Below are 26,355 nucleotides of genomic sequence, written 5' to 3' on the forward strand. Positions count from 1 at the left end.
TTTAAGTATGTATACTTTTCAAATCGGCTAATATTTAATTTTCTACACAGTCGGGGATTTTAATTTTCTACACAGTCGTGGAACCCCAAATAGGTACTGCTGACCCCGGGAGACTGCATGCAACAGATTAGGCATTGTTATGTTATGTTATCATTAAATATAAAGTACAACAATTACCTGAAGGTGTATTGGCGCTAAACCACTAATTCGCTGACATCCAGGCTAAGCTATCTGGGATTAGTGAGTGAAAAGCCAAGTTTTAAGGTCTCTCCGAAAGGTTAGTCGATCCGTGGCATTTCTCAAAAAGGGGGCAAGCTCGTTCCAGGTTTTAGCTGCACATAAATCAAAGCTTTTCCCTCCCCATGCTGATTTTTTAATAGGTGGCACAGTCACCAGCTTGGCTCCTCCGGAGCGCAGGGTTATACCCGGTGTATACCATTGTATTTTCTGTTTTAGAAAATCAGGTCCTATCCCGTGTAGTGCTTTAAACACCGTACTCAGAGTTTTAAAACGTAATTGATGCTTGAATGGCAGCCAGTGAAGTTTCTTTAATTCCTTAGAAATAGATGCATATTTGGGCATGCCTGTAATCAGCCTTGCGTTACTGGCATAGGCTGAATTTTACTTAATTAGCAGTGCGTATGTGGTGATGGAAGCCAATGACAGTGCAACATTGTTGCTTTGCATGATGCATGTGTTATGTTGCTTTCGTGGGTATTGCTTTAGCCCCATAACTGTTAAAGCATTTCCACCCCCAATGCTCAGCCCTTTTTTAGGTCTCGTCCTGGCGAAAGCGCGCTCTCGCCGCGAGACTATAGCTGTCGGCTCAGCCGACAAAGAGTGGAGACAAGAGCTGGCCACGCGCAGCATTTTGCAATAGGATTAGGTCGCGCGCGTGAGCTTCTGCCATAGACCGCATGGCAGAAAGAAGCGGATCACGACGCGTGCCTCATGAACAGTTCACGTGACTGTGTTTGGTAGGCAGGGGGAGTCTGCAGAGGGGCGCGCGGCGCCGATAAACAGGCTGGCTTTGCCTCCTCACGGACAAGCCCGCTGTCCGTGTCCTCGTTCCCACCTGCTGTCCGTGTCTTTGTTCACGCCCCCCTCTCGCCTGCTGTCTGTGTCTTTGTTCCCGCCCCCGTCCGTGTCCTCGTTCCTATTGTCGTTAAAATGCCAAGATTTCCAAAGCGTGCAGCCCTTGGCCTCCAAAATAGTCACTGTTGTTCGCTGCACAGTGCAGGACATTTGTCCGGCTAGCCGGCTTGCCACGTCCTCTGTGTGTGTTTGCTGGTGGTCCGGTATGCCGCGCTGTTATGTGCTTCGATACTGTACATTGCAGTGGATAGAAGGTGTATGTTCATTTTCCATTGTGAGGGCTGGGTGCCTTTGTGACTTGCACTGAGACTTCGCAACTGTGGCTGTCGTGCTCCCCTCCCGCCCGCTGTCCGTGTCTTTGTTTCCGCCCCCTCCCGCCCGCTGTCCGTGTCCTCGTTCCTATCGTCGTTAAAATCCCAAGATTTCCAAAGCGTGCAGCTCTTGGCCTCCAAAATAGTCATTGTTGTTCACTGCACAGTGCAGGACATTTGTCCGGCTAGCCGGCTCGCGACGTCCTCTGTGTGTGTTTACTGGTGATACGGTATGACGCGCTGTTATGTGCTTTGATACTGTACATTGCCGTGGATAGGTGTGTATTCATGTTCCATTTTGAGGGCTGGGTGCCTTTGTGACTCGCACTGAGACTTCGCAACTGTGGCTGTCGTGCTCCCCTTCTGCCCACTGTCCGTGTCTTTGTTCCCGCCCGCTGTCCGTGTCCTCATGCTATCGTCGTTAAAATCCCAAGATTTCCAAAGCGTGCAGCCCTTGGCCTCCAAAATAGTCATTGTTGTTTGCTGCACAGTGCAGGACATTTGTCCGGCTAGCCGGCTTGCCACGTCCTCTGTGTGTGTTTGTTGGTGGTCCGGTATGACGCACTGTTATGTGCTTCGATACTGTACATTGCAGTGGATAGAAGGTGTGTGTTCATGTTCCATTTTGAGGTCTGGGTGCCTTTGTGACTCACACTGAGACTTCGCAACTGTGGCTGTCGTGCTTTGGTGTGTCTTTCCTGTCCTCCTTTGGTGTGTCTTTCCTGTCCTCCAGTCGCTTTCTAGAGATTGTACTTGGTCTGGTGTTGGTATTGCAAGGTAAGCTGGTGACTACGTATTCGGGTTTCCGAAAGTCTGCGCATGTTGTGTGCCTCGAGTTCTGTTCAGGTGTAGCCAACTCAGCCTTTCATCCTTCTGGGTCCAGTGAAAGGAGGAGCGTTTATGAATGTGCAAGATTGAACATAAAAGTGCAAAGCCTCATGCCAGCTCAGCTAGTTGAGCGTGTGCTCGAGGGTGTGAGCCTGTGTGAAAGAGAGCTCCGAGTCCAAGCTGAGCAGCATCCGCCTTCGAGCCTTCCGGTTTGGATAAATGAGAACTCTGAGCTGGGAGATGGTGTCTTCTGTTATTATTGTAATCTTCTTTTATACCATAGTGTGTTTAGCGGAGCGTTATTGTGTATATTATTTATGAAGATCAAATAGCACTACGTAGGGGTATCTTGGCGCTATGCAGACACATACATGATATGATGCTGCTACCACAAATGTGGATGAATTAGATCAGTGAAAGGCAGAGTGAGTCAGCGGCTCCAAAAATCCGGGTTTTCAAAGATTTTCTGAAGCAGAGTTCTGAGTGAATGAGACGGAGATGACAGGGAGGCGTATTCCATGCTTTTACCCCAAGAACCCGTGTGTGGGTTTTAGTAGATTTGCTGACGAGGACCTAAGAAGGCATGTGGTGAGTCCCATGAACAGGTGTTGCTACAAACATGGGGGCTTGTGGATAGCGAGGCATTTCCATATGTAGAGCTTCCCCAGCGACCGGAAGTGTATGTCTGAGGGGGTCACGCGCCTGGGACCGCTGGCAGTAAGTCTCCTGGCAGTCCGCTTTTAGGGAAGACCAGTGTACACCCGCAGTTATAAGAGTGCTTTAAATCAGCATGCTTATAACAAGCAAGAATTAGCACTCTAAATTACTGCAAACTTTGCTTAGCATAAGCAACAGCTAACCATTCACAAACAATGTTTATATACCAATTGCAAATTAACACCTTGGCTGCTAGGTGTTTTCCCCCCCTGTGCTGGAAACTGCACTTAGGCTGCATTCATGACGAGCTGAGCTCGTCATCAGCACAGCTCAACTGTGCATCATGACGAGCTGAGCTCGTCATCAGCATCGAAAGGGTTAAAGAAAAAAAATGAATGCAAAGCATTGTCATTTACAATGCCAGTAACTCAAACTTTAATGCTGCAAGACCTATTGCAAATGCTTGTTTAATGTTTGGGGCATTTCTCTCTTATGCCTTCATAATTTCTTTCCACAAATGGGGTCCACGCAAGATTGTAGGTCTATTTTCGAAACGTACTGGGGATACTAAAGATACCCAGGGTTTGTGAAATCCCCTATAGGGAATTGAGCAAATCGCCAAAATATAGCTAATTCTTGTGTTTTTGTGAAACATGAGAGAAAAAAAGTGCTGTTCAAGAAAGCCTCAAATATATGCTTAAAACCTCAAATATAGGCTACAAAACACAGATTTTCTTCACATTTCTGTGCGAGAATGTTCCAGAATATGCGTGAATCCACATTTCTACACATAAAAACACCATCCTAATTATGTGGCTTGGCCTATCACCAGCTACTAACAGACCCCAAAACAGAATTTAGAGACATCAACATTTCCCGGCAAAAAGAGCTTATTTCGTTATGCTTGGAAGTCCAGTAGGGGTCTGCCTTGTGTGGGTAGCTATAGTGCATGCAACAGAGATGGATGAAATCAGAAACATTTTGAATCCTTCACATGGTTTCTTTGGGTGGTGGCCAAGCCCGGGCCCAAATGTCACAGCGGCACCTATTGGTAATGTCTTCACTTGGCGTTTTGGGGACTTTTGTGTGAAGGGCTCTAGACCAAGCCATGCCCGTGGGGTAGCATTTTTGCTGGGAGAAGTGTGGAAACGCTGGGTGGCAGGAATTCTGTGGATCCCTGCAGATTCAGGAAGCGTCCATCACATAAATGTGAGTAAAATGTGTTATTTTAAGCAAAGTTTGAGATTTGCAGGACGTTTTGGGTAAGAAAACCTCATGGGATCCATGCAAGGCATTGCCACCATAGACTTCCCTGGGTGTCTAAATTTCTTAAATATGTGGATTGCCTAGAGTGCCCTAGGTGGCAGCTGAACACGGACCAGAACTGCGCAGCTATTTAGCATGGCAAGTGAGAGGAAATTTGGATTTGTCCCCACTCTGCCGCTCCATAATAATTCAAAGCTATGCCCGAAGGAATACAGATCTTCCCTTGCTTGCCATAAGGATTCTCTGCCCCCCAGGCGAACAGAAAGACTGTTCAATCAATCAATCAATCAATCAATCAATCATTTGTAAAGCGCACTACATACCCACGAGGGTCTCCAGGAGCTGAAGGAGGGGGGGGGGGATGGTGCTACTGATCGAACAGCCAGGTCTTGAGTATCCTCCTGAAGGCCAGCAGGTCTTGGGTCTGCCGTAGGCTCAGTGGGAGGGTGTTCCTTGTCTTAACGGCGAGGTGGGAAAAGGTTCTCCCCCCGGTGGTTGTTCTTCGTTTGCGCGGGACGGTAGCAAGTGAGAGGTCGGCAGAGCGTAGCTGGCGGTTGGGGATGTAGAAGGAGAGCCGTCTGTTGAGGTAGGTTGGGCCAGTCTTGTGCTCTGCCTTGTGTGCGTGGGTGAGGAGCTTGAAGGATATCCTCTTGTTGATGGGGAGCCAGTGCAGGTTTCTCAGGTGGGGATTGATGTGGCCGTGGCGTGGTACTTTGAGGATCAGTCTTGCCGAGGCGTTTTGGATGCATTGTAGTCGTTTGATGAGCTTGGTCTGGGCTCCCGCGTAGAGGGCGTTTTCGTAGTATAGTCTGCTGCTGACGAGGGCCTGGGTGACTAACTATCTTGTATCTGTCGGGATCCATCCGTAGATCATGTAGAGGGTGTTGAAGCTGGAGGAGGGGGCGGCGTTGACTTGCTTGGTCATTGAGGGATGGGGATAGGCTTCCAACACCAGGACTGCCCACCCACTTACTATAATATTTTCTAAAAACCCCAGCCTGAGGGCAGAATTGTGCTTGTGTGATTAATTGCCCCAATTTGCCCGAGGGGTGGTAGAAAGACTGTTGGTTTTGCCATGGGGCTGGGGGTGCAGGTCAATGCCTGAGCATGCCATCCCCACTATTTTTTACCCCTTTGTTCCTGTTGCTAGTGGACTTTCTTCCATACAGGTGTAGAATGGGTGTCAACACTCCAAATCCAACCCCTGGGGTCAGACATACTGTTCTCACTAAATTGGGGGGGGGAGGGGGCGGGGCGGCACAGGCCCCATGCCAATGGAGGGGGCTGCTCCACTCCAAACAAAACAATGCCTTTCTTATTCCCCATTGATAATTGGGCTTTCTGCCACCTTCGATCGGTTGAAGTTTGGGGTAAGTCCCCTCCATGTACCCCTACGGTGGGCATTTACAAACTCAGGGTAATTAAAAAGGAAATCCATGGACTCTGCTCTCACCAGAAGACAACAAGGAAGAAACCACTTGTCACAGTAACTACAGATCACATTGCTCTCCAATAAATCAAGTGCATTCACTTCCTTTAAAGCTTTTTTGGGGAGGACGGTCGATTTCGGGCTCTGGGACCCCATCTCCGAGGGCCCAACCACTTGATACCGGGAGCTCTGGAGCCTGCCCACTGCAGTGTTGTGGACCGCAGGGGGGCTCGAAGTCCCCTCGGTCCATGCCTTCTCTCTGCCTCCTGCGGGAGCTGGCATTGCTCCTAAAAGCAAGGAGCAGCCAAAAAATCAGGAAGACAAATGAAAAGTCCACTGCTTCTGCCCGCTGGGAGTGGACTTACTTTGCTCTTGCTTAGTGAGAGACAAGTATGCAAGGTGAGAGACAATTTAAGTCCACTTAAGAGTTTCAGTGGCATTAAATATAATGAAAAAGCATATGTTCTGAAAGGTATTGAGTAGACAATGTTGTGGTAGAGCTAATGTAAACATGTTTTGGAGAAAAGATTAAAAAGAGAAATCTAGACCAAGATTTTACTGCAGGTAAAGACTGGGGGACGAGGTGGAAGAAAAATTGATACCTAGAGGTGGATATTTTTGGTGGGGATGTGAAAGAAGAGAATCTCAGTTATAACCGTCCAAATGGAGAGACTTAGGGCCATATGTATGAACACATTTTCCCATAGACACAGAATGGGTAAAACCCTTTGATACATCTGGCCCCTAGTTAGCTACAGTGTCACGGAATGTGATGGTTGTGTCTTCTATACTACGGAGTAAATTGCATTCCCTTCTTCAAAGTTCCCTAAAGGCTAGATATTATTTAAATACCTGTGGATCACAAGGTAATGAATACTGTATTTTGAAGGATTTCTTATTGGTATTATTAATTCCTCAGACTAAGGCAACGTTTTGAAAGTGGCACCTTCCTTAACGTGTGCCATTGTTGTAAGTGCTACAGATCACAACTGTAGTTTGTATATAGAAGTGCGTATCTCTGGTCCTTAGTTTTGGTTTTTCTTTTCCAGGCAAGAAGAGGATAAACCCAGGCCTGAAGATTCCAAAAGAAGCTTTTCAACAGCCGCCTGCCAGCTCTCCAACGTATGTTTTGTTATGCTTGTCACATTTAGTTGTTTCACACTCATCCCAAAGCAAAAGGAATGGCTTTAGCAAAAGCAAACCATTCATGTATTTTTGTCTTTAACCTCTTAGTTTGAAAGTGGGTCCAATGTTTTCGTGTTGGTTTGTGTTAGTGTTGTGCACAGTGTTTTGAAGTGATCAAATTCTTGAGCATAGGAGCATAATAGAGCTCAGGATTAAACAATGTTTTGCAGATAACATGAAACCTCCAGATTACTGGCTTCAAATCGCAGGAGTTTATATGCCATTCATCCTTTGAATAAGGAAGGGTGAGTCCCTAATAACAACAATCTGTCATGGAAATCAATTAGTAATTTGTATGATTAAATAATCATATATATTTACACATTACATCCACTAATAGATCACGATGTACAGTGAGATGCAAAAGGTTCCGCCTTCGGTGCTCAGAAGAGTGACACTTAAGACATAAAGAGAAATAGTTGTGTATCACAAAGTTTATTACTAGGCAAACCAGAGAAGAAGTTTAGATACAAATTTCATTGGATTAGCCTAAGTAGCTTGCAGCATTTCGATCCCTTTTAAGAACGTGGATCATCATCATGCCTTCTAATGAACATGTGTTCAAGTAGGCAGTTGATCAACATCAGCACCTACATGCAGAAGATGCCAAAAACTGGGTGGGGATGATCTGAATCAGTAGAGGGCTTTGCTGGGTTGAAGCGCTGGTCCGACAAGGCCAAGATGCATAAAGACAAGTTGCTGAACCAGCCACTGAGTGAGGGAGAAGCAGAGTGAAATGAAATAGCTGCAGCGACCCCCTCAGTGCTGGGAGGTGCACGGTCACGGTGGACGATATTCCCAGAGCAGAAACCAACTATTTGTGAAAGAGATGTCTCATCTTTGGAATGCCTTATGTAAGTATTGTATTTCGTATTGTATTGGGACCTTGTTTTCCATTTTATGTTTACTGACCAGTAAAAGCAAACAAAAACATTATCTTTGCATAGAAAATCATTGATGTTAAAAGTGAAATTTTTTAATGACGAGTTAACAAACCCAAATATTAAACACAATTTCAAATCTATGATGTAAAAGGCTAAAAGGAGCCTACTCGAGGGACGGAAATGCAGAAACAAGGTGAAGCAGCTGGCAAAATATCCCTAAGTAAAAGCCCAGTTTATGTAGGACTAACTGAAATGCAAACATGCACCTCTTTACACATATTTCCTGTGCCTGGGCAAAACAAACTTTTCCAGTTTATGTAGAGCATGCCGCCTTTCAAAAAGATGGAATCACAAATGCAGTATGACACAAAATTGAAAACGTTCAGATTTTTATCGTTTTTCTATGCTATTTTTATCTTCTAAAGTGCTCTTCGAAGTACATTGTTGTTTTATTGTTTTCATATTTATTTTATGCAGATAGTCCTGCAGACACATTGTTAACTAAAATACTTCCTTTTAAAAGCAAAAAATATCAATTGTTTCTGTGTGCAGAATGTTCTTTTTCTTTTTCAGTCATATTTTTTGTGTATGAAACATATGAAACCATCTTGCTCTAAACAGTAATTTCTTTCAAACCAGGTTCAAGATAAAGAGTGATGAAATCCATGATCATCCTCTCAATTTCCATTGTGTGTTTAAAGTTTAAGTTACACTATATTGTGGAGGGTTCATGATTGCTCGGCTTCTGCCCCTAAGTTCTACTAAGTCTTCGAAAATCCTGACAGTTTTCAAACTTGGCTTCATGATATTGTAACAGACCACCTTTAATCCATGTTTATTGTTGACTTAATGCCAGAAGACTTAATGACGCAAGTATTCATTCACTAATAGTGTTATCGAGCATGATACATGTTGGATTATATTTGTATTTGCAAATAATTGTTGGATTATATTAGTATTTGCAAAAATCTTGAAAGACAAAGCCACATTTTTCTTTACTAACTTAAACATTACATATGTAAATCTTGTCCTCATCTTTAACCCCCATGGAAACAGAGTAAGTCTGTTGGCTGATTGATGTCTGCTTTGTAGAGCAATAAGGAATACAACTAAAATTAAAAGTGACTCTGAAGACAATTATGTTTGTTTATGGTGTGAATTTTGTCATTGTAAAAACTTTTCACCTGCTTTAATTTCTTAATGGCTGTGTACCAAAATGCTGGAGGCGTTGTTCAAAACATTGATTTCTACGTATTCAATTCATTCTATGAAGCACTTAACAATCAAGCTATGCAAAACACTCTGGGGAAAAAGCTAACGCTTCTGTATTATTGGAATTTCCTGGAGATATCTGTTTATATATGTGTATGCAAGGCTTATAGAAACAAGCATTTTCAATCCAATATGTCTCGCATTTGCGAGAGTTTGAGCTATTATTATTGTAAATGACATTGCCTTTTATTTATGTTTTGTTTTTTGAAACTTAAATAAAAGCCATTGTCATTTACAATGCCAATAGGTCAAACTCGCGTAAATGCGAGACTTATTGCATTGCAAATGCTTGTTGTTACCAAAAAGCCCTTTCTACAGCGCATACTGGCTCTTTTAACGTTACTCACTAAAACAAAAAAGTACAGGTAAAGCACGAGATGGCTTTGTGTTAGTAATAGCACAATGCTTCAGCACTGGAATTATAATCAACATAGTGGCAGAACTTAAATCCCAATGCCAGGAGTCAGGAGGCCTCACAAGGAACATATTAAACTGTAATAATGTGCTAGAATCTGTTGGAGGAATATGGTTAAAGACCAGAGGCATGTGAGTCTAGGACAGTGTCTCCTATGAATGAGCAGTGTGGACTCTGAGTAACAGTCTCTTAATCATGCAGTTTTGCCATCTGCACTAGTCCTGTTATCATCAGCACTATTCTTATTGTTGTCTTCGGCACTAGTATCGTTGTCATCAGCACTAGTCTTGTTGTCATCTGCACCAGTCTCGTTGTTCTCGTCAGTGCTATTTTCGTTGCTGTCATTAGTGTTGTCATCAGCACTAGTCTCATTGTTGTCATCAGCGCTATTCTCACTGTTCTCGTTAGCACTAGTCCCACTGTTCTCATCAGAGCTATAGTCATTGTTATCATCAGTGCTATTCTCATTGTTGTCATGAGCAATAATCCCATTGTTATCATCAGTGCTATTCGCATTGTTGTCATGGGCACTAGTCTCATTGGTATCATCAGCGCTTTTCTCATTGTTGTCATGGGCACTAGTCCCATGGTTATCAGTGCTATTCTCATTGTTGGCATTGGCACCAGTCCCATTGGTATCATCAGCGCTATTCTCATTGTTGTCATGAGCACTAGTCGCATGGTTATCAGTGCTATTCTCATTGATGTTATGAGCAATAGTCCCATTGTTATCATCAGTGCTATTCTCATTGTTGGCATCAGCACTATTCCCATTGTTATCATCAGTGCTATTCTCATTGTTGGCATCGGCACTAGTTCCATTGTTATCATCAGCGCTATTCGCATTGTTGTCATGGGCACTAGTCTCATTGGTATAATCAGCGCTTTTCTCATTGTTGTCATGGGCACTAGTCCCATGGTTATCAGTGCTATTCTCATTGTTGGCATTGGCACCAGTCCCATTGGTATCATCAGCGCTATTCTCATTGTTGTCATGAGCACTAGTCGCATGGTTATCAGTGCTATTCTCATTGATGTTATGAGCAATAGTCCCATTGTTATCATCAGTGCTATTCTCATTGGTGGCATCAGCACTAGTCTCGTTGTTCTCATGAGTGCTATTTTCGTTGTTATCATTAGTGTTGTCATCAGCACTAGTCTCATTGTTGTCATCAGCGCTATTCTCACTGTTCTCGTTAGCACTAGTCCCACTGTTATCATCAGAGCTATAGTCATTGTTATCATCAGTGCTCTTCTCATTGTTGTCATGAGCAATAGTCCCATTGTTATCATCAGTGCTATTCTCATTGTTGGCATCGGCACTAGTCCCTTTGGTATCATCAGTGCTATTCTCATTGTTGTCATGGGCACTAGTCGCATGGTTATCAGTGTTATTCTCATTGATGTCATGAGCAATAGTCCCATTGTTGTCATCAGTGCTATTCTCATTGTTGTCATCAGCGCTATTCTCACTGTTCTCGTTAGCACTAGTCCCACTGTTATCATCAGAGCTATAGTCATTGTTATCATCAGTGCTATTCTCATTGTTGTCATGAGCAATAGTCCCATTGTTATCATCAGTGCTATTCTCATTGTTGGCATCGGCACTAGTCCCATTGTTATCATCAGTGCTATTCTCATTGTTGTCATGGGCACTAGTCGCATGGTTATCAGTGTTATTCTCATTGATGTCATGAGCAATAGTCCCATTGTTATCATCAGTGCTATTCTCATTGTTGGCATCGGCACTAGTCTCATTGTTATCATCAGTGCTATTCTCATTGTTGGCATCAGCACTAATCCCATTGTTATCATCAGTGCTATTTAATTGTTGGCATCAGCACTAATACCATTGTTATCATCAGTGCTATTTTCATTGTTGGCATCAGCACTAGTCCCATTGTTATCATCAGCGCTATTCTCATTATTGTCATGGGCTCTAGTTCCATGGTTATCAGTGCTATTCTCATTGCGGTCATGAGCACTAGTCCTATTGTTATCATCCGAGCTATTCTCATTGTTGGCATCTGCACTAGTCCCATTGTTATCATCAATGCTATTCTCATTGTTGGCGTCAGCACTATTCCCATTGTTATCATCAGTGCTATTCTCATTGTTAGCATCAGCACTAGTCCCATTGGTATCATTAGCGCTATTCTCAATGTTGTCATGGGCACTAGTCCCATGGTTATCAGTGCTATTCTCATTGCTGTCATGAGCAATAGTCCCATTGTTATCATCAGTGCTATTCTCATTGTTGGCATCGGCACTAGTCCCGTTGTTATCATCAGTGCTATTCTCATTGTTGGCATCAGCACTATTCCCATTGTTATCATCAGTGCTATTCTCATTGTTGGCATCGGCACTAGTCCCATGGTTATCATCAGTGCTATTCTCATTGTTGTCATGGGCACTAGTCCCATTGTTTTCATCAGCGCTATTCGCATTGTTGTCATGGGCACTAGTCTCATTGGTATCATCAGCGCTTTTCTCATTGTTGTCATGGGCACTAGTCCCATGGTTATCAGTGCTATTCTCATTGTTGGCATCGGCACTAGTCCCATTGCATCAGTGCTATTCTCATTGTTGGCATCAGCACTAGTCCCATTGGTATCATCAGCGCTATTCTCATTGTTGTCATGGGCACTAGCCTATTGATATCATTAGTGCTATTCTCATTGTTGGCATCAGCACTACTCCCATTGTTATCATCAATGCTATTCTCATTGTTGGCATCGACACTAGTCCCATGGTTATCATCAGTGCTATTCTCATTGTTGTCATGGGCACTAGTCCCATTGTTTTCATCAGTGCTATTCTCATTGTTGTCAGGAGCCCTAGTCTCATTGGTATCATTAGTGCTATTCTCATTGTTGTTAAGGGCACTAGTCCCATTGGTATCATCAGCGTTATTCTCATTGTTAACATCTGCACTAGTCCCATTGTTATCATCAGTGCTATTCTCATTGTTGACATCAGCACTAGACCCATGGTTATCAGTGCTATTCTCATTTTTGGCATCGGCACTAGTTCCATTGTTATCATCAGTGCTATTCTCATTGTTGGCATGGGCACTAGTCTAATTGTTTTCATCAATGCTATTCTCATTGTTGTCATGGGCACTAGTCCCATTGTTATCATCAGTGCTATTCTCATTGTTGGCATCGGTACTAGTCCCATTGGTATCATCAGCGCTATTCTCATTGTTGGCATCAGCACTAGTTCCATTGGTATCATCAGCGCTATTCCCATTGTTGCCATGGGCACTAGTCCCATGGTTATATGGGCACTAGTCCCATTGTTATCGTCAGTGCTATTTTCATTGTTGGCATCGGCACTAGTCTCATTGGTATCATCAGCGCTATTCTCATTGTTGTCATGAGCACTAGTCCCATTGTTATCATCAGAGCTTTTCTCATTGTTGGCATCTGCACTAGTCCCATTGTTATCATCAATGCTATTCTCACTGTTGGCATCGGCACTAGTCCCATTGTTATCATCAGTGCTATTCTCATTGTTGGCATCGGCACTAGTCCCATTGGTATCATCAGCACAATTCTCAATGTTGTCATGGGCACTAGTCCCATGTTTATCAGTGCTATTCTCATTACTGTCATGAGCAATAGTCCCATTGTTATCATCAGTGCTATTCTCATTGTTAGCATCGGCACTAGTCCCATTGTTATCAGTGCTATTCTCATTGTTGGCATCGGCACTAGTCCCATTGTTATCATCAGTGCTATTCTCATTGTTGGCATTGGCACTAGTTCCATTGTTATCATCAGTACTATTCTCATTGTTGGCATTGGCACTAGTCCCATTGGTATCATCAGCGCTATTCTCATTGATGCCATGGGCACTAGTCCCATGGTTATCAGTGCTATTCTCATTGCTGTCATGAGCAATAGTCCCATTGTTATTATCAGTGCTACTCTCATTGTTGGCATCAGCACTAGTCCCATTGGTATCATCAGTGCTATTCTCATTGTTGGCATCAGCACTAATCCCTCTGTTATCATCAGTGCTATTCTCATTGTTGTCATCGGCACTAGTCCCATTTTTATCATCAGCGCTATTCTCATTATTGTCATGGGCTCTAGTCCCATGGTTATCAGTGCTATTCTCATTGCTGGCAAAACAGGCAAAATAGAACTGTTACAAACATTGCTATCAGTCTCTTCCACTACCACTTTTACAATGAGATCCTCTATGATCTGAACTAAGGCGCTTTCACCTTCCAGCAATATTTTATACTGAGGTATGCGGGGCAAAATAGCATTTTGTTTAACCTGAATATGCACCAGTTCAATAGATAATAAACCCACGTTAGTATCGCCCTCTGTCCACACAGAAGGCGGGACAGTGGATAATGCATGTGAGACTTCATCAATAACATACTGTTTATTACGAATCTGCTTACCAGATGTAACATATACACTATCTGGTGAACAATAGATGCGTGCATGGAAATGTTTGAGTAAGTCGAGACCCAGCAGATTATCAGGACAATTTGGTACAAGAAGGAACGCTGAATTGACAGTAAACAGTCCAATAGTAAGATCCAGGGGTTTAGACACAGAAACAAGCAAAGGCTTTCCAGCAAAGCATATGGACAGGTTATTATGGCCAGACGAGGGAGTCCCAGGGATCAGTTTTTTAGAAAGCGCACTTTGTGTAGCCTCAGTATTCACCAGAAACTTCTGTGAGGTCTCCAATATTTCAGCAGTATCATATGGGCCGGTCTGATCTATCTGTATAGAAACCGATCCCTCCCCTCTTACTGCGTTGTCCTAGTTAAAATGCACACCCGTTACATCAGATGTACTGAAATCATCTGCATAATTTACTTCATTCTCATAAAACTGGGCCATGTCCAAAATTTTTCGCGGAGTAGAGGAAGCCCACGTGCTTTCAGCTATTCATAATTTTTGCGAAATCTCAGGTAACAAGTTAGCTATGAATTTGTCTACAAATAAATGTTAATCACAAAAGGGTACCAGAGGGTCAAGAGTGAGACAGGCTAATTATCAAAGACAGAGACGGTGTAGCGCTCCCACTAGCCATATGACTGAGAGAGGAGTGATGTAAAACATGCCAGATCAAGATCAGTGTCTGGTCTCTGGCTCCCATCAGTCACCACTCGGAACCGCCCTTCATCATTTGGGGCTCCGAGGACCAACACTATACTGGATCTTGGTTTTATAGCAGAAAGGGATAAACCTTCCTGTTAGTTAGTAAGTGTTGGTGTTCTGGTTGAGACCATATGTGTTGGTAAAGTAACTGACAGGGATAAAAAAGAGAGGTGTGCAGTGCAAGGAAAACCAGGAAGAGTATAAGGGAGTGAGTAAAATTGGTTTCAAGGAGCAAAAAAATAATTTAATAGGGTATAGCTCCTAGCACCAATATTAAAAAATAGCCAAGACAGGGTAAAGCTATGACCTGTCTAGTGGTGTAACGTGGTCGACATGTTTCAGCAAATATTGGCCAATAGCCTTGCTTTCTTCAGGACCTCAAATATACAGCTACTGCAAACAAAGACACCAAATGTGACAAATAAGTGAGAAAAATAAATAAAATGAAGGAACGACACAGAAAAGTCACCTGAACCTCCAGGTGTGTCTGTTCCAGATCTTCTCACATAATCAGCAGTGGGCTGAAATAAAAAAGCATGGCATGAGCTAATCCCCCGTGCCTGTCCGAAATAAGCCTGTCTATTACACCTGTTGTAATCATCAACGTAGGTGTAGTCCATGTCTCGGGATCTGAACAAGCACACTGACCAGACTAGTGTACAACAACATTCGTGGAAATTGAACCATTTCAAGTTTCACAGGATGCTTCTTACCTGATTAGTAAGAAGTATATACCTCACCCCGCCTGGCTACGGCTCAGGACTGGTGAAGCACCGCTCTAAAAAGGTGAATAAATTCAAAAACAAGAATCATCCACCATATCGTGCCTGGACTTAATCAGAGAGAGCAAATATAGATGCTAGCAATTGGTGTAAAGTGGTGGAAGATGTCATATCCGCTTGTAAATTAAAGATATATCACATTGTTAAGCTGATGTTACATGCTTCCTTCAGTTGCAGAATCTAGTGCCCAATGAACTGTGCAAACAAGTTAAACCATCTAATGTCCTTGACCACACAAATAAGAATAGGTGCCCCGTGAAATGGAGGGCCACCAATCAGCAGAACACGAAACCAAAACAGAACAACCCGTTTAAAAGCGGATCGCATGCCGAAATAGCGTATTGCAGCTCAGAAGAGTTACCAGATACTGCAGCGCGCACTCACCTATCCGTCGGTACTTCCTAGCGGCATCTGTGCCGTCTGGGGAGGTACCGGCGGTCTGTTACTGTTGGGATTATATCCCGTCTGCCCTCATTGGTCACAGCCAAACACGTGACGCGCCATTCTATGCGTCATGCGTCCGTGATAATACGGAGTCCCTGATAGGAGCAGCGTAAAGGCCGACTATCCAATGGCATGCTCAATAAGTTGTAAACAGTAAACAGTAAACACGAACAGTGAGGTGAGCCTTCGGCACTAGAAGTTTATTGTGATGTTTGTATTTGTATTTGTATGTATTAACGGCCGAAAACCGGGGTGGTGCAGCCGCGCAAGCAGCGTTCTGGGCATCATCTTACAAGCTGATAATGTAAGGAACTAGCCAAAGCAGCGCAATGTGTGATGTCGCTCTGGCAACAAGCATAGTTGCGACCATATCGAAAGTCATCAGGTCATATTCATCACTTCATCATGTGGTAAAGGACATGGGATGCAAAAAGTGTCATATTGGCATCAATATATACAGCACAGTTTCACAGCGGTGTGTCTGCTGGATGAAAAAGCTACTGGGACATATTATCAAAAGTTTAGTTGTCACGCTAAGTTAAGTACACCTTCAGAAGATGATTCAAAACGAGGACCAGGGAATGTCATCATTCAGCCCTGTGCGATCGGTCCCCAATCTCAGCACCCATTTCTGTTCTTTCTTGTGCAAGAAATCACTCATACTAGTGATGTGAGATGGAATGAACGGTTTCTCCAAGACCGTCCATTTGAAAGACGTGGGTGAGTGATTTAGTGTAATGAAATGGTTAGTGAGTTTGGTAGCCTGTCTCCTGCAATTAATGGTACTCCTGTGTTCAGATAGTCGCACCTTTATTTTACGGGTGGTCATCCCCACATACCTAAGGTTACATGGGCAGGTTATGAGATTAATTTATCGCTGTTACAGTTCGTGAACTTCAGCTGTCTCCAGGGCCTGGAAGTCCCGATGTCTATCTCTGTTGTTCTGGACGTTTGGGCACATGATTGGCAAGTGCCACAAGGATGGTGGCCAGACACTGGGGGTAGATCCCAAAGGGTACCTATTGCTCTCGGAGTATCATCAGAGGGTCTGGTGTGTACCATTCTGTCCCGCAGATTGGGTCCCCTTTTAAAGGAGAATAACGGTTGTGAAATGGAATGCGGTCCTGAGTTTAAAATGGACCAGCGTTTCTTGACCGCTTTCTTAATACTGTGGGACAATGTGCCAAAGGTATGTACAGAGGTCAGCCTTTCAAGAGGTGCTTTAGGAGTGGTAGGTTCTAGTAGTGCTGCCCTATTGTTGTTGCTGGCACGTTTCATGGCTCGATGTACCAGGCGGGGAGGATATTTCCTTTCGACGAGCTGGTTTTTAAGTGCAGAGGAATGTGTTCTGAAAGCAGTGTCAGTGGAACAGTTTCTTTGGACTCGCAAGAACTGTCCAAACGGAAGATTGTCCCGCAAGGACTTAGGATGGTGACTGTCATATAACAACAGAGAGTTCCTGGACATAGGCTTCCTGTATAATTCGGACTGTAAACCCGTAGATGTGGCCTTAATCATAAGATCAAGAAAGGCTAGCTTGTTTTCGCCAATCTCAACGGTGAAACGTAAAAAAGCATTCCTGCTATTCAGCCAACCCAGGAAGTCTTGACAACTGTCTTTGAAGCCCCGCCATACCACCAATATATCATCAATATATCGTCTCCACGTTCTTATTTGTTCACGGTATGGGTTGGACTCATTTAGGACAAACCGTTGTTCGAAGTAGTGTACGTAAAGGTTTGCCAGGCTGGGGGCATAAACGCTCCCCATGCTGGTTCCAGACACTTGTAAATAGATGTTATCTTCGAACTTAAAGAAATTCTTCTTCATGGCTAAGGTGGCACAGGCCATGATAAAATGTACTGGAGTGATGGTGTCTCTCTCGGTGGTGTCAAGTAGGGAATGGATGACCTCGAGGGTTTCGTCCTGGGGTATAGAGGTGTATAACGCCTCTACATCAAACGAGACCAACAGGTCCGTATTGATGTCGAAATCGAGGTCAGGTAATAAGCGTAAGACGTCGGTGGTATCCTTGAGGTAAGTTGGCATAGTTTGGACCATAGGGCGTAAAAAGTGGTCGACAAACGTAGATAAGGGTTCCAGAACGGACCCAATGCCTGAAATGATGGGTCTACCTGGTGGTGGGCGTTTCTCCTTATGCACTTTAGGTAGTATATAAAAGTAAGGAGTCACAGGATGTTCAGTATTGAGGAACCTGGCCTCTGGCTCAGTTACCCATCCTTCGTTCAGTGCCTCTTCTGTCATATCGCGAATCGTCCTCTGAAGATCTGCTGTGGGGTCTTGGTCCAAGAGGCGATAAGATCTGACGTCGCTTAATTGCCGAAGGCATTCAACCCTGTATGTCTCAGTATCGAGGATGACGATTGCTCCTCCCTTATTGGCTGGCTTTATCGTTATGGATTTATCGACTGATAAAGATTTAAGAGCCTGGTGCTCAGCCTTAGGTAGATTACAAAAAGTTTTTCCTTTGTGATGAAGGGCGGTTCCGAGTGGTGACGGATGGGAGCCAGAGACCAGACACTGATCTTGATCTGGCATGTTTTACATCACTCCTCTCTCAGTCATATGGCTAGTGGGAGCGCTACACCGTCTCTGTCTTTGATAATTAGCCTGTCTCACTCTTGACCCTCTGGTACCCTTTTGTGATTAATATTAGGTGGGCATGTATTCAGAGCCGGTCAGTAAATTGCCCATGGGTCCCCTTTACTGTATGTGGTTTGGATACAAATAAATGTTGACTTGTATCAGAAGTTGTGTCTTGACCACTGTAATCATGAAATGCCGTTTCAAACCTTGTCAAAAAATCAGGAACCGACTCATCTTTCCTTTGTTTGCAAGCTACCAATTTCGCCCATGATATTTTCTTTGGTGGCACTATCTCTTTCAAATAAGTAATTATGTGACCCGGTAAATCTAATATAAGCTGTGGTGGTTTCTCCCCCACTTTCCTATTAATATCTGCCGCTTGTAATGGCACCCAAGTACCACCAAAAGCCACATGGTCCTGTTTGCGGATCATACGCTAAAAGTCAGAGGGCAAGATCAATCCGAAAAACATATCAATATCAACTAAAGTCATAACACAAGAAGTAAAGGCAACATTCAATTCCTCATAAAATACACTCTGGTTTTTTCTAGGGTCAGGTAAAGATTTTTTATGGGCCAATATGTCCTATCGCTCCAAGGGGAATAAATCCATTGGAACCGGAACCCAGCCACGTTAGAACCCTGACCGTCACCTACAATTGCTTAAAACACAAGGGTCACTCCTTGCGTAGGAAAAGCTTTAGGCGAGGGCGACATGAGCCTTTTAAGTTTTCTTTTCTGAGTAAATATCTCTTCTAACAATAGTTTTAAAGGGGGAGCGGTCAGCGCTCCTTCATTTGTCCTTTTACATATACTAATTAGTTCACGAGGAGCTTCCTCATCCATGTTAGTTCTCCAGTACTCTATTACTGCATTAGCCATTTCCCCTACAATATACTGCTGAGTTTTTTGTGGGTATTGTGTTAGTCGTAAAAATCTCATCCAATCGTATATCGTCATCCCGAACCCATCCACAAGCCGTAACAAATAATACCACTTTGTCATCTTCAGTGAGGGTAGATCTAGGACGTCGTTTAGGAGTTGTGGGTATACGGGCTCCAATCTTTCTATCAAGGACAGGGGTTGCAGCAGAGACAGCATGCAACGGAGGATACATTTGAACTACTGGGGGTAACTGGGGAGGCGCCGTCCGGACTGCATTATTCCTGACAGAGTTCGGCGCATAAGGAGGCGGGGCTGGTCTGCAAAGCATTTCTTCTAGTTCTGAATCCTTCTCCTCTAAACCTTTAAACACTGACTCTTCTTTAGTCACATATGCTTTCTGCAATTGAAGTATAAATCGTCTCTCATCACTTTCTACACTTTCTATTTGTATTTTTAATTGTAACTCTTTAATCTTTTGCACAATAGTCTGCTCTTCAGCTTTCTTCTTCTCCTTGTCTTCTTGAATCTGTTTCTGTTTAATATATTTTTTCCATAACACCAATGCATCAAACATACTCTGCCTACTTTTGTTTTTAAAACATTGTTCTTCTATACATTGCAATTTATTTAAATCAAAGGTACCATGAAGTGGCCACTGTAAACTAGCATCTGCATTTGTATATTTATTCCATAATGCACTAAAACGTATGGAAGAAATATCATATTTAATGTACATTTCATAATTCGGAGTGCTTCTAAAGGCGCTGGCTGTCTTTCTTCTAAACCAATATTTTTGTTGCAACAACAACAGAGTACACGCATGTTTACCAAATACTTCTTAGCAGTAGCGTTAAGAGACTCTTATACCAAAACCAAAAGATGAGAAACCATTCTCACATTACCTGTCAAAAGCATTTGCGCAAATGACTTTTACTAACAAAAACCCCAAAAGACAACCAATTTGATCCTACCTGATCGTAGTACTCCAACTCCCACCTGCCGATCCTCAGATCACTAGATCACCTCCAAAATGCCAACCGAAAAGCCCCAGTTGAGACAGACAGCCGCCACATAGGTCAGGTCGATAAGCTGAAAACCACCTTGACTGCGAGAACAAGTCTCAATCTGCTGGGCGCCCCTTAGTGTTTCTGTCCCGTTGAAACAACCTTCTTCTGGTCCAGCTGTGTCCCCCAATGGGACCCCACGATGTGTGCCAATTGTAGAAGTGAGATTCCTATCAGTCTCACTGGTGCAGGGACACCCTCTTGTCCACAGGTTCAGTAAATGAGGATCAACACTGGAGTGGAACAAAACACAAGTTTATTATATCTCATGAGATGGCTGAGCGGGAACAAACAAGAAAAGTTCCAAAACAGCTTTTTATACATGTTATACCATAGGAATTCACCAAAACCCCTTTGTCATGGTTACATCACACTTTACATAACCCTCTTTATTTTTATATAACGCTTACACAACCCTTTACACAATGCTTACATCCTGAACTGTTGAATCCTGATAAACCCCTACCTACATCATCAGGAGAAAAGAGATATAAGGAAGGATCAGCCAACTGGGGCCTCCACTCCGTCTGCTCCCTCTGTCTCCTCCGCGGTCTTTGAGGTGGTCTGGCCATCAGCCTGCGAGTTGGTCGGTTTGAGCAACATCTCCTTTACTGATCTGTCTTTCCGACCCTTAGTTGCCACCAATGCAAGATGTCGACGCCTTCAGGCTGCTGCAAACGCAACAGTAACTTGTTGTGATACCCGGAGGGCAGGTGGACAGCAGGCTGGCCTAGGAGGCTTCTCCCTACTCCCTCCGCTAGGATTGGAGGCCTCTCCCGGTGTAGCCGCTAAGACTCAGGTGGGCACGCTGTTCTGGTCTTGGCTTACACTGTAGGGATTGCTCTGTGCCCCCCAATACATGTCCAGGGGCTGGGCTGCTATTGCTAGGCCCTGCGCCACCCCACAAACGATCTTGCGCCTCCTGGGTAGACCACGGTCAGTTCGATGTCGTCCCCTGTCCCAGTAGTTCGGTGCCACACATGCCCTTTGAACAGGGGGAGACATGAGGGATGCAGGACTCCCCGATCTGTAAGCCAGGGCTCAATGCTGGTATCGTACCTCAAAGCGCTCCCCCAGGAGTGAGAGGTCCGGCCAGGGGCTGTTGGTGCTTTGGCCACTCTCACCGGGTAAAGATGCCTCCAGATGGTCTCTTAGCCCATGTCCACTGCACACCGCAGATCTCCCGAGGGACGAGCACCCGCTGTAGCTGTTGCAGGGCATGTGATCAGCTCTCCAAGGGTCCCCTCCTGGCCCTTTGTCGTGCATTTATAATGCCAATGGGCCATGGCCCAGACCCAGCCAACATACTGCACAGGGGGGTCGCAGTCCACACACCACTGCTGCTCTTCTCACCCACGTTTAGGCCGCTGAAGCTGTTTCTGAACTCACCAGTGGGGGGGTGTGCCACGCCGTAGTTGCCGATTTCCTTGCTGCTGTGTCTTGACTTCCCTTGTTGGCCTCTGCGATGTTAGACCCTGGTCTCTCAGGGACGGCTCCTCCTTGAAACTCGTTGGTTCCAAACTCGTTGGGCCTGCGACTACCCCTGAGACTGGAGCCTCACGTAGATAGCCAAGGCCGGCTCCCCCCACTCCGGAGCCCCTGCCGGCGAAGCTCCACCACTGGACGTGGTCACCTAATGTTCAGTCTCCTTCGGTCTGTCTGCGCTCCGGGCTTGAGGAGTTCCAGTGCGGCGCATCAACCTTCACCGCGACAGCCCCCTCGTGGCGACTGCAGACTGGCTGCGCTCCGATGCCGAATCTGCCCCAGGGGAATGCCTCGAGGCGAGCGTCAGACCAGGCACTCGCGATCAGATGGCTCCCATACCAGCAGAATATCCTCTGGGGCGGAGGGAGTCGCCAACCTCAGGAGCCCCACTGCATCGCTAAATGAATGGGACCCTGCTGGATTGGAGCTGAGAGACCCGAGAACACGTCCTATCGGGTCGCCATTTTATGAGGTGCCTAGAAAACAGTTTTGAAAGTTAACAATGCCAACTGACCGCTATGGAGGAGCTCAAAAGGATCAAGCATCGAAAAAGTCAATACAAAGGTAATAATTGAGCCATAACACATGGAGTATAATGTTTCAAAAGACAGTGGTCCCAAACATTAACAAGAATATGACAATCTGAATGAATATAGACCAAAATTGAAATCTATATTTTGCTGTCCAGCCGGACAGATTTTAATAATATAAATAGTTATATATATATCCAAGTTGTAAAACAATTACCGGGCGGGACACAGCCTGTGTCCAGCTATCACATATGTGAGAACATATGACATACATATAAGGCAAAAGAAAGGGCAGTCTGTAAATACTTCAAAATTGTAACAGACAATGGTAAAAATACACTTTTCGTGATCTTTTAAATAAAATATATAAAAGATCAAGTGTATATTGTCGACGACGTTTCGATCCCTGTTTAGTATGGGATCATCATCAGGACTTATAAATGCATGCCTAAAATAATAATTGCCCAACATATATGAACAGAACAAAATTACATTACATGAACATAACATTCAAGGATAAAAAGGGGGAGAAAAATGGGAAGAAAGACAAATGACATACATATTAGAAGTAATAATAATGAAGAAAGACAAATGACATACATATTAGAAGTAATAATAATATTATACATTGAAAATGTTTGACTTAGCTCCAAAAGGAATTTTAGAGCAACAACATAACCCAAGTAATTCAGAGAAGTAACAACGAAATACCGTGAGACCTTATAATATAGAAGCTGAAAGTTCAAAATTAGTGCAACAATTAAAAAGTGGTGCTAGAATAAAATGTTCAGAGTGCTAAGAAGAAATGAACACCGTATTACCAAAAGTTTAAAAACAGAACACCCGTGAAAGAAATTCCTTGAGAGAAATTCTAAGGTGAAGCGGCCGTAATCGCCCTAATGGAACAGTATTATTGAGTCACAAAATACGAGGAACATACCTCGATGTAAAGCGAAAGGACAGGGTCGTCTAAAATAACTGGATCAGGAGACTGTTTCATTTGAGGACCTAATATAGGAAAGGGGGGGTAATTACATCCCGATCTTATCAGTGGTTAAAGCGGTAAAATTACTCAACAATAACAAACGGAGTAGGCAGAGATACATACACGAGTCCCTGAAAATTTGTTAACAGGATGTTGGATGATTGATCTGGAAGCCTGATAAATTCTGAAAGGATGCAAGCACCAATTGACATTTCACAGTGAAACGATTGGCCTCAGACAAGGGAGTCCTTATGGTAGGCACATCATATTCCGCACACCAGGCAAAAAATATATTCAACCTTCTAGAGACGACATCCTTGGAGGATGGAAGACGGAACTGAAATAATCTTGTCAACCACATCCAGGATCAGCTAAAAGGAGCTTAGGTGCCCTCGCTCAATCTCCAGATATGGTGGCTAGACTATGGAGGTTGGGAACAGTACCTGCCACTCATACTGAGAGAAGAAATCTGTCCTGAGAGGAACACAGGGTGGGGGTCACAAGGGGAGGTCATGTAACCAGCTCACTGGGAGGCTACAACACACTTCCTCCCAAAGTAAAAAAGAAATCGACCAAGGCAAGCTCTTTCTCGGTAACGCTCCCAGCATATGGAACTCTCTCCTGAGGGACATACCATGCAACACCTCTGTCACTAGCTTCAAAAGAGGCCTGAAACACCATTTCCTAAACACATTCTGGAACATATGAGCAATTCCTGAACTCTGTTCAATTAGTCTCTATCGCTCTCAGTTCTGAACCTGTTGAACAGTTGGCTGCTTTCTTTGTCGGCCTCTTTTGCCTAGAAGGTCTTTCTCTCTCTGGACCTCAAAATATGTGTTTCGTCTACAACCATTAACAACCCTTTGGGTCTAACTTCTGTTCATATACATATGGTGCTTCTGTTTTGTATTCAATCCTCATTGCCTAATATCTTTTTTCTTATGTGCTTATGTTATTTGTACTTGAACCTAAGATTGCTGTGCATCATATACTCAGTGACTGGATTATTGCCTTGCGCCCTATTCTGTAAATCGCTCTGATACCTTCGGGTCTAGCTAGCCCTATATAAAACCTATATAAATAAAAAATAAAAATATGTACAACACCTTTCTCAGTCAGTCCAGGGTGATGAAAAATGACTTAGAGCTGGTCCTGTAGAATCTCCCTCAGAACTTGGTAAATCAAGGGAGGAAACCTACAATGAAATGGAATGTTCCAGTTCAGTTCAAACACATCCCCTTAGACTCCCTGTTGTGGATACTGAAGGGTAAAGCGCTGTGAACAATGGGCATTGCTGTGAAAGCAAGGTGTTCTCTGATGTCTGAGTGAGGTGGGGAAACCAAAGGTTTGATGGAGAGAGCCACCCGCTGGTTTACAGAGTTTTTCCTGCTCTGCCAAACCTTAAATTACCCCGTTGGCGATAGCTTTTTACTGTATTTCTGATCATCTCTCGTCTTTATAAAAGAGTATATAGTTGTAGTAATAATGTGTGTGCTGTCAGAGACTTAAAGATTCTATTCAATGCTATTACAACATGCAGTTATTTCTTTAACCTGGTCTTATCCATTTTATTCACTTGGAAGGCATGAAAGGCTGATTTGACTTGGCAACATACAAACATGTCTTGTAGCTAGTATGCACATCTCAGCAGCAGATCCTAGTATCCTCATATATAGTACAACGAACAAGCGGGACTGGAATTTCAGTCCGTTTTTTAGTAGAGATCGGGTGCTCAGATCTAAGCTCTTGTGAAGAATCTTATTGTTTGGACAGGCTTGGTTCTAGGTCTAACAATGTTGATCATTCACATTGAACATGGGCCTTCCCAAGACTTACCTGCATCAATAAGCTATTGAATACGCTGTGCATGAGTTATTTATTACAAACCTGTATCTTTTGATCTTCAAGCAATAGATGACCTGTGTTCCATTACATAACCATTGTACATTCATCTGTTTAGTGAAGACTACAATACACTGTCGGTTCTGTGACTCATACGACTGTGCCCTTGATCCTTTCGTAAGTCTTAATGGAGTTTTGTATTTTTTTCTCTGCCACAGGCCGCCCAGAGATTTGGACTCCAAAGCTTGCATTTCAATTGGGGACAAGGTAAAATTATAGTTGTTGCTTATGTTTTTGCATAATTACGGTTTTAACCTTTCAGCATGTCTAATCTGTTTTTTTTTATGAGAGGGTCAGAAACAAAGCAGTAGGCGGGTATTGTTTAGGTGGTCATAGGTTTGTCTAAATTCGTGTTTAGAGCTGACAATATCCAAGACCTTTTGATTTTAATAAAATGGTATTTATAAAATACTTACTTATAATCGCTGTCAGACAACCCTCTTCACTGGTCTTTGGTTATAATAGTGCACATTTGTATTCCACCCACCGCACCATTCTATTTTTGTACAATGGGCATTGGCAAACCCAATTAGTCTCACTTTTGGGACCTATCTACTCTGCTAATGGTTTTAGCAATATGTTACAGTACGCATTACATGTTTTATACTTTGAATCTGTTAACATTGGTAAACTCTTTGCCCTCTGTAATTACCAGTGACCGAGACTAATTCAAGCATAACATTCCATATGGAATCCATATGGATACCATGCATACTGTGCCTCTGCAACCAAGCTATACCTTACTGATGAACTCTATTAAGCTCAAAACTGGTCTTGGGTTGCTTGTGTTCCAGTTCATGAAGGACTTGGCCTGGCAGTTCGGATGGACTGTTCCTTTTAGAGGTGGGTCAAGAATGATTTGCACATGCCTGGGTCCAAACTGAGGTGGCATGGTGTGCCTGGAACGCGGTCCTGAGTAATTACCACTGGCCGGGATTAATTCAAGCATTCTATGAAATGTCAGCCTAGGGAAATGGTTGCCCCCTTACATAAATGCTGCCGCCCTCTGTCCCTGGCCCACTCTAGGGGGTTTATTTTTTAATGCATCAACATGTATATTTTTTTTTTTAAGGGGGAGGATTTTTGCAGCGGATTCACTGCCCTTTCGCGAATTGGATGCAAAATGAAAAGAAATACGTTTTCTGCCCAGGGCGGGCCAGTGGGTTCCCACCACCAGGCTTAGCGGGTCAGGGTATC

The 26,355-nt window shown here is 43.8% G+C and overlaps 1 protein-coding gene across 1 annotated transcript in view; it reads left to right on the forward strand.

Annotated features, from left to right (window-relative positions):
• MAP2K6 (mitogen-activated protein kinase kinase 6) overlaps nt 1–26,355 on the forward strand; it is a 435,425-nt gene that overhangs the window by 200,940 nt on the left and 208,130 nt on the right. Inside the window, exons 2-3 of the mRNA XM_086930973.1 lie at nt 6,636–6,708; nt 25,317–25,365. Of these exons, the coding sequence (XP_086787099.1) occupies nt 6,636–6,708; nt 25,317–25,365 (122 nt within the window). The remainder of the gene's footprint in view (nt 1–6,635; nt 6,709–25,316; nt 25,366–26,355) is intronic.

The sequence above is a fragment of the Lissotriton vulgaris genome, chromosome 7 (assembly GCF_964263255.1).
Source record: "Lissotriton vulgaris chromosome 7, aLisVul1.2, whole genome shotgun sequence".
NCBI classification, from domain to species: domain Eukaryota; kingdom Metazoa; phylum Chordata; class Amphibia; order Caudata; family Salamandridae; genus Lissotriton; species Lissotriton vulgaris.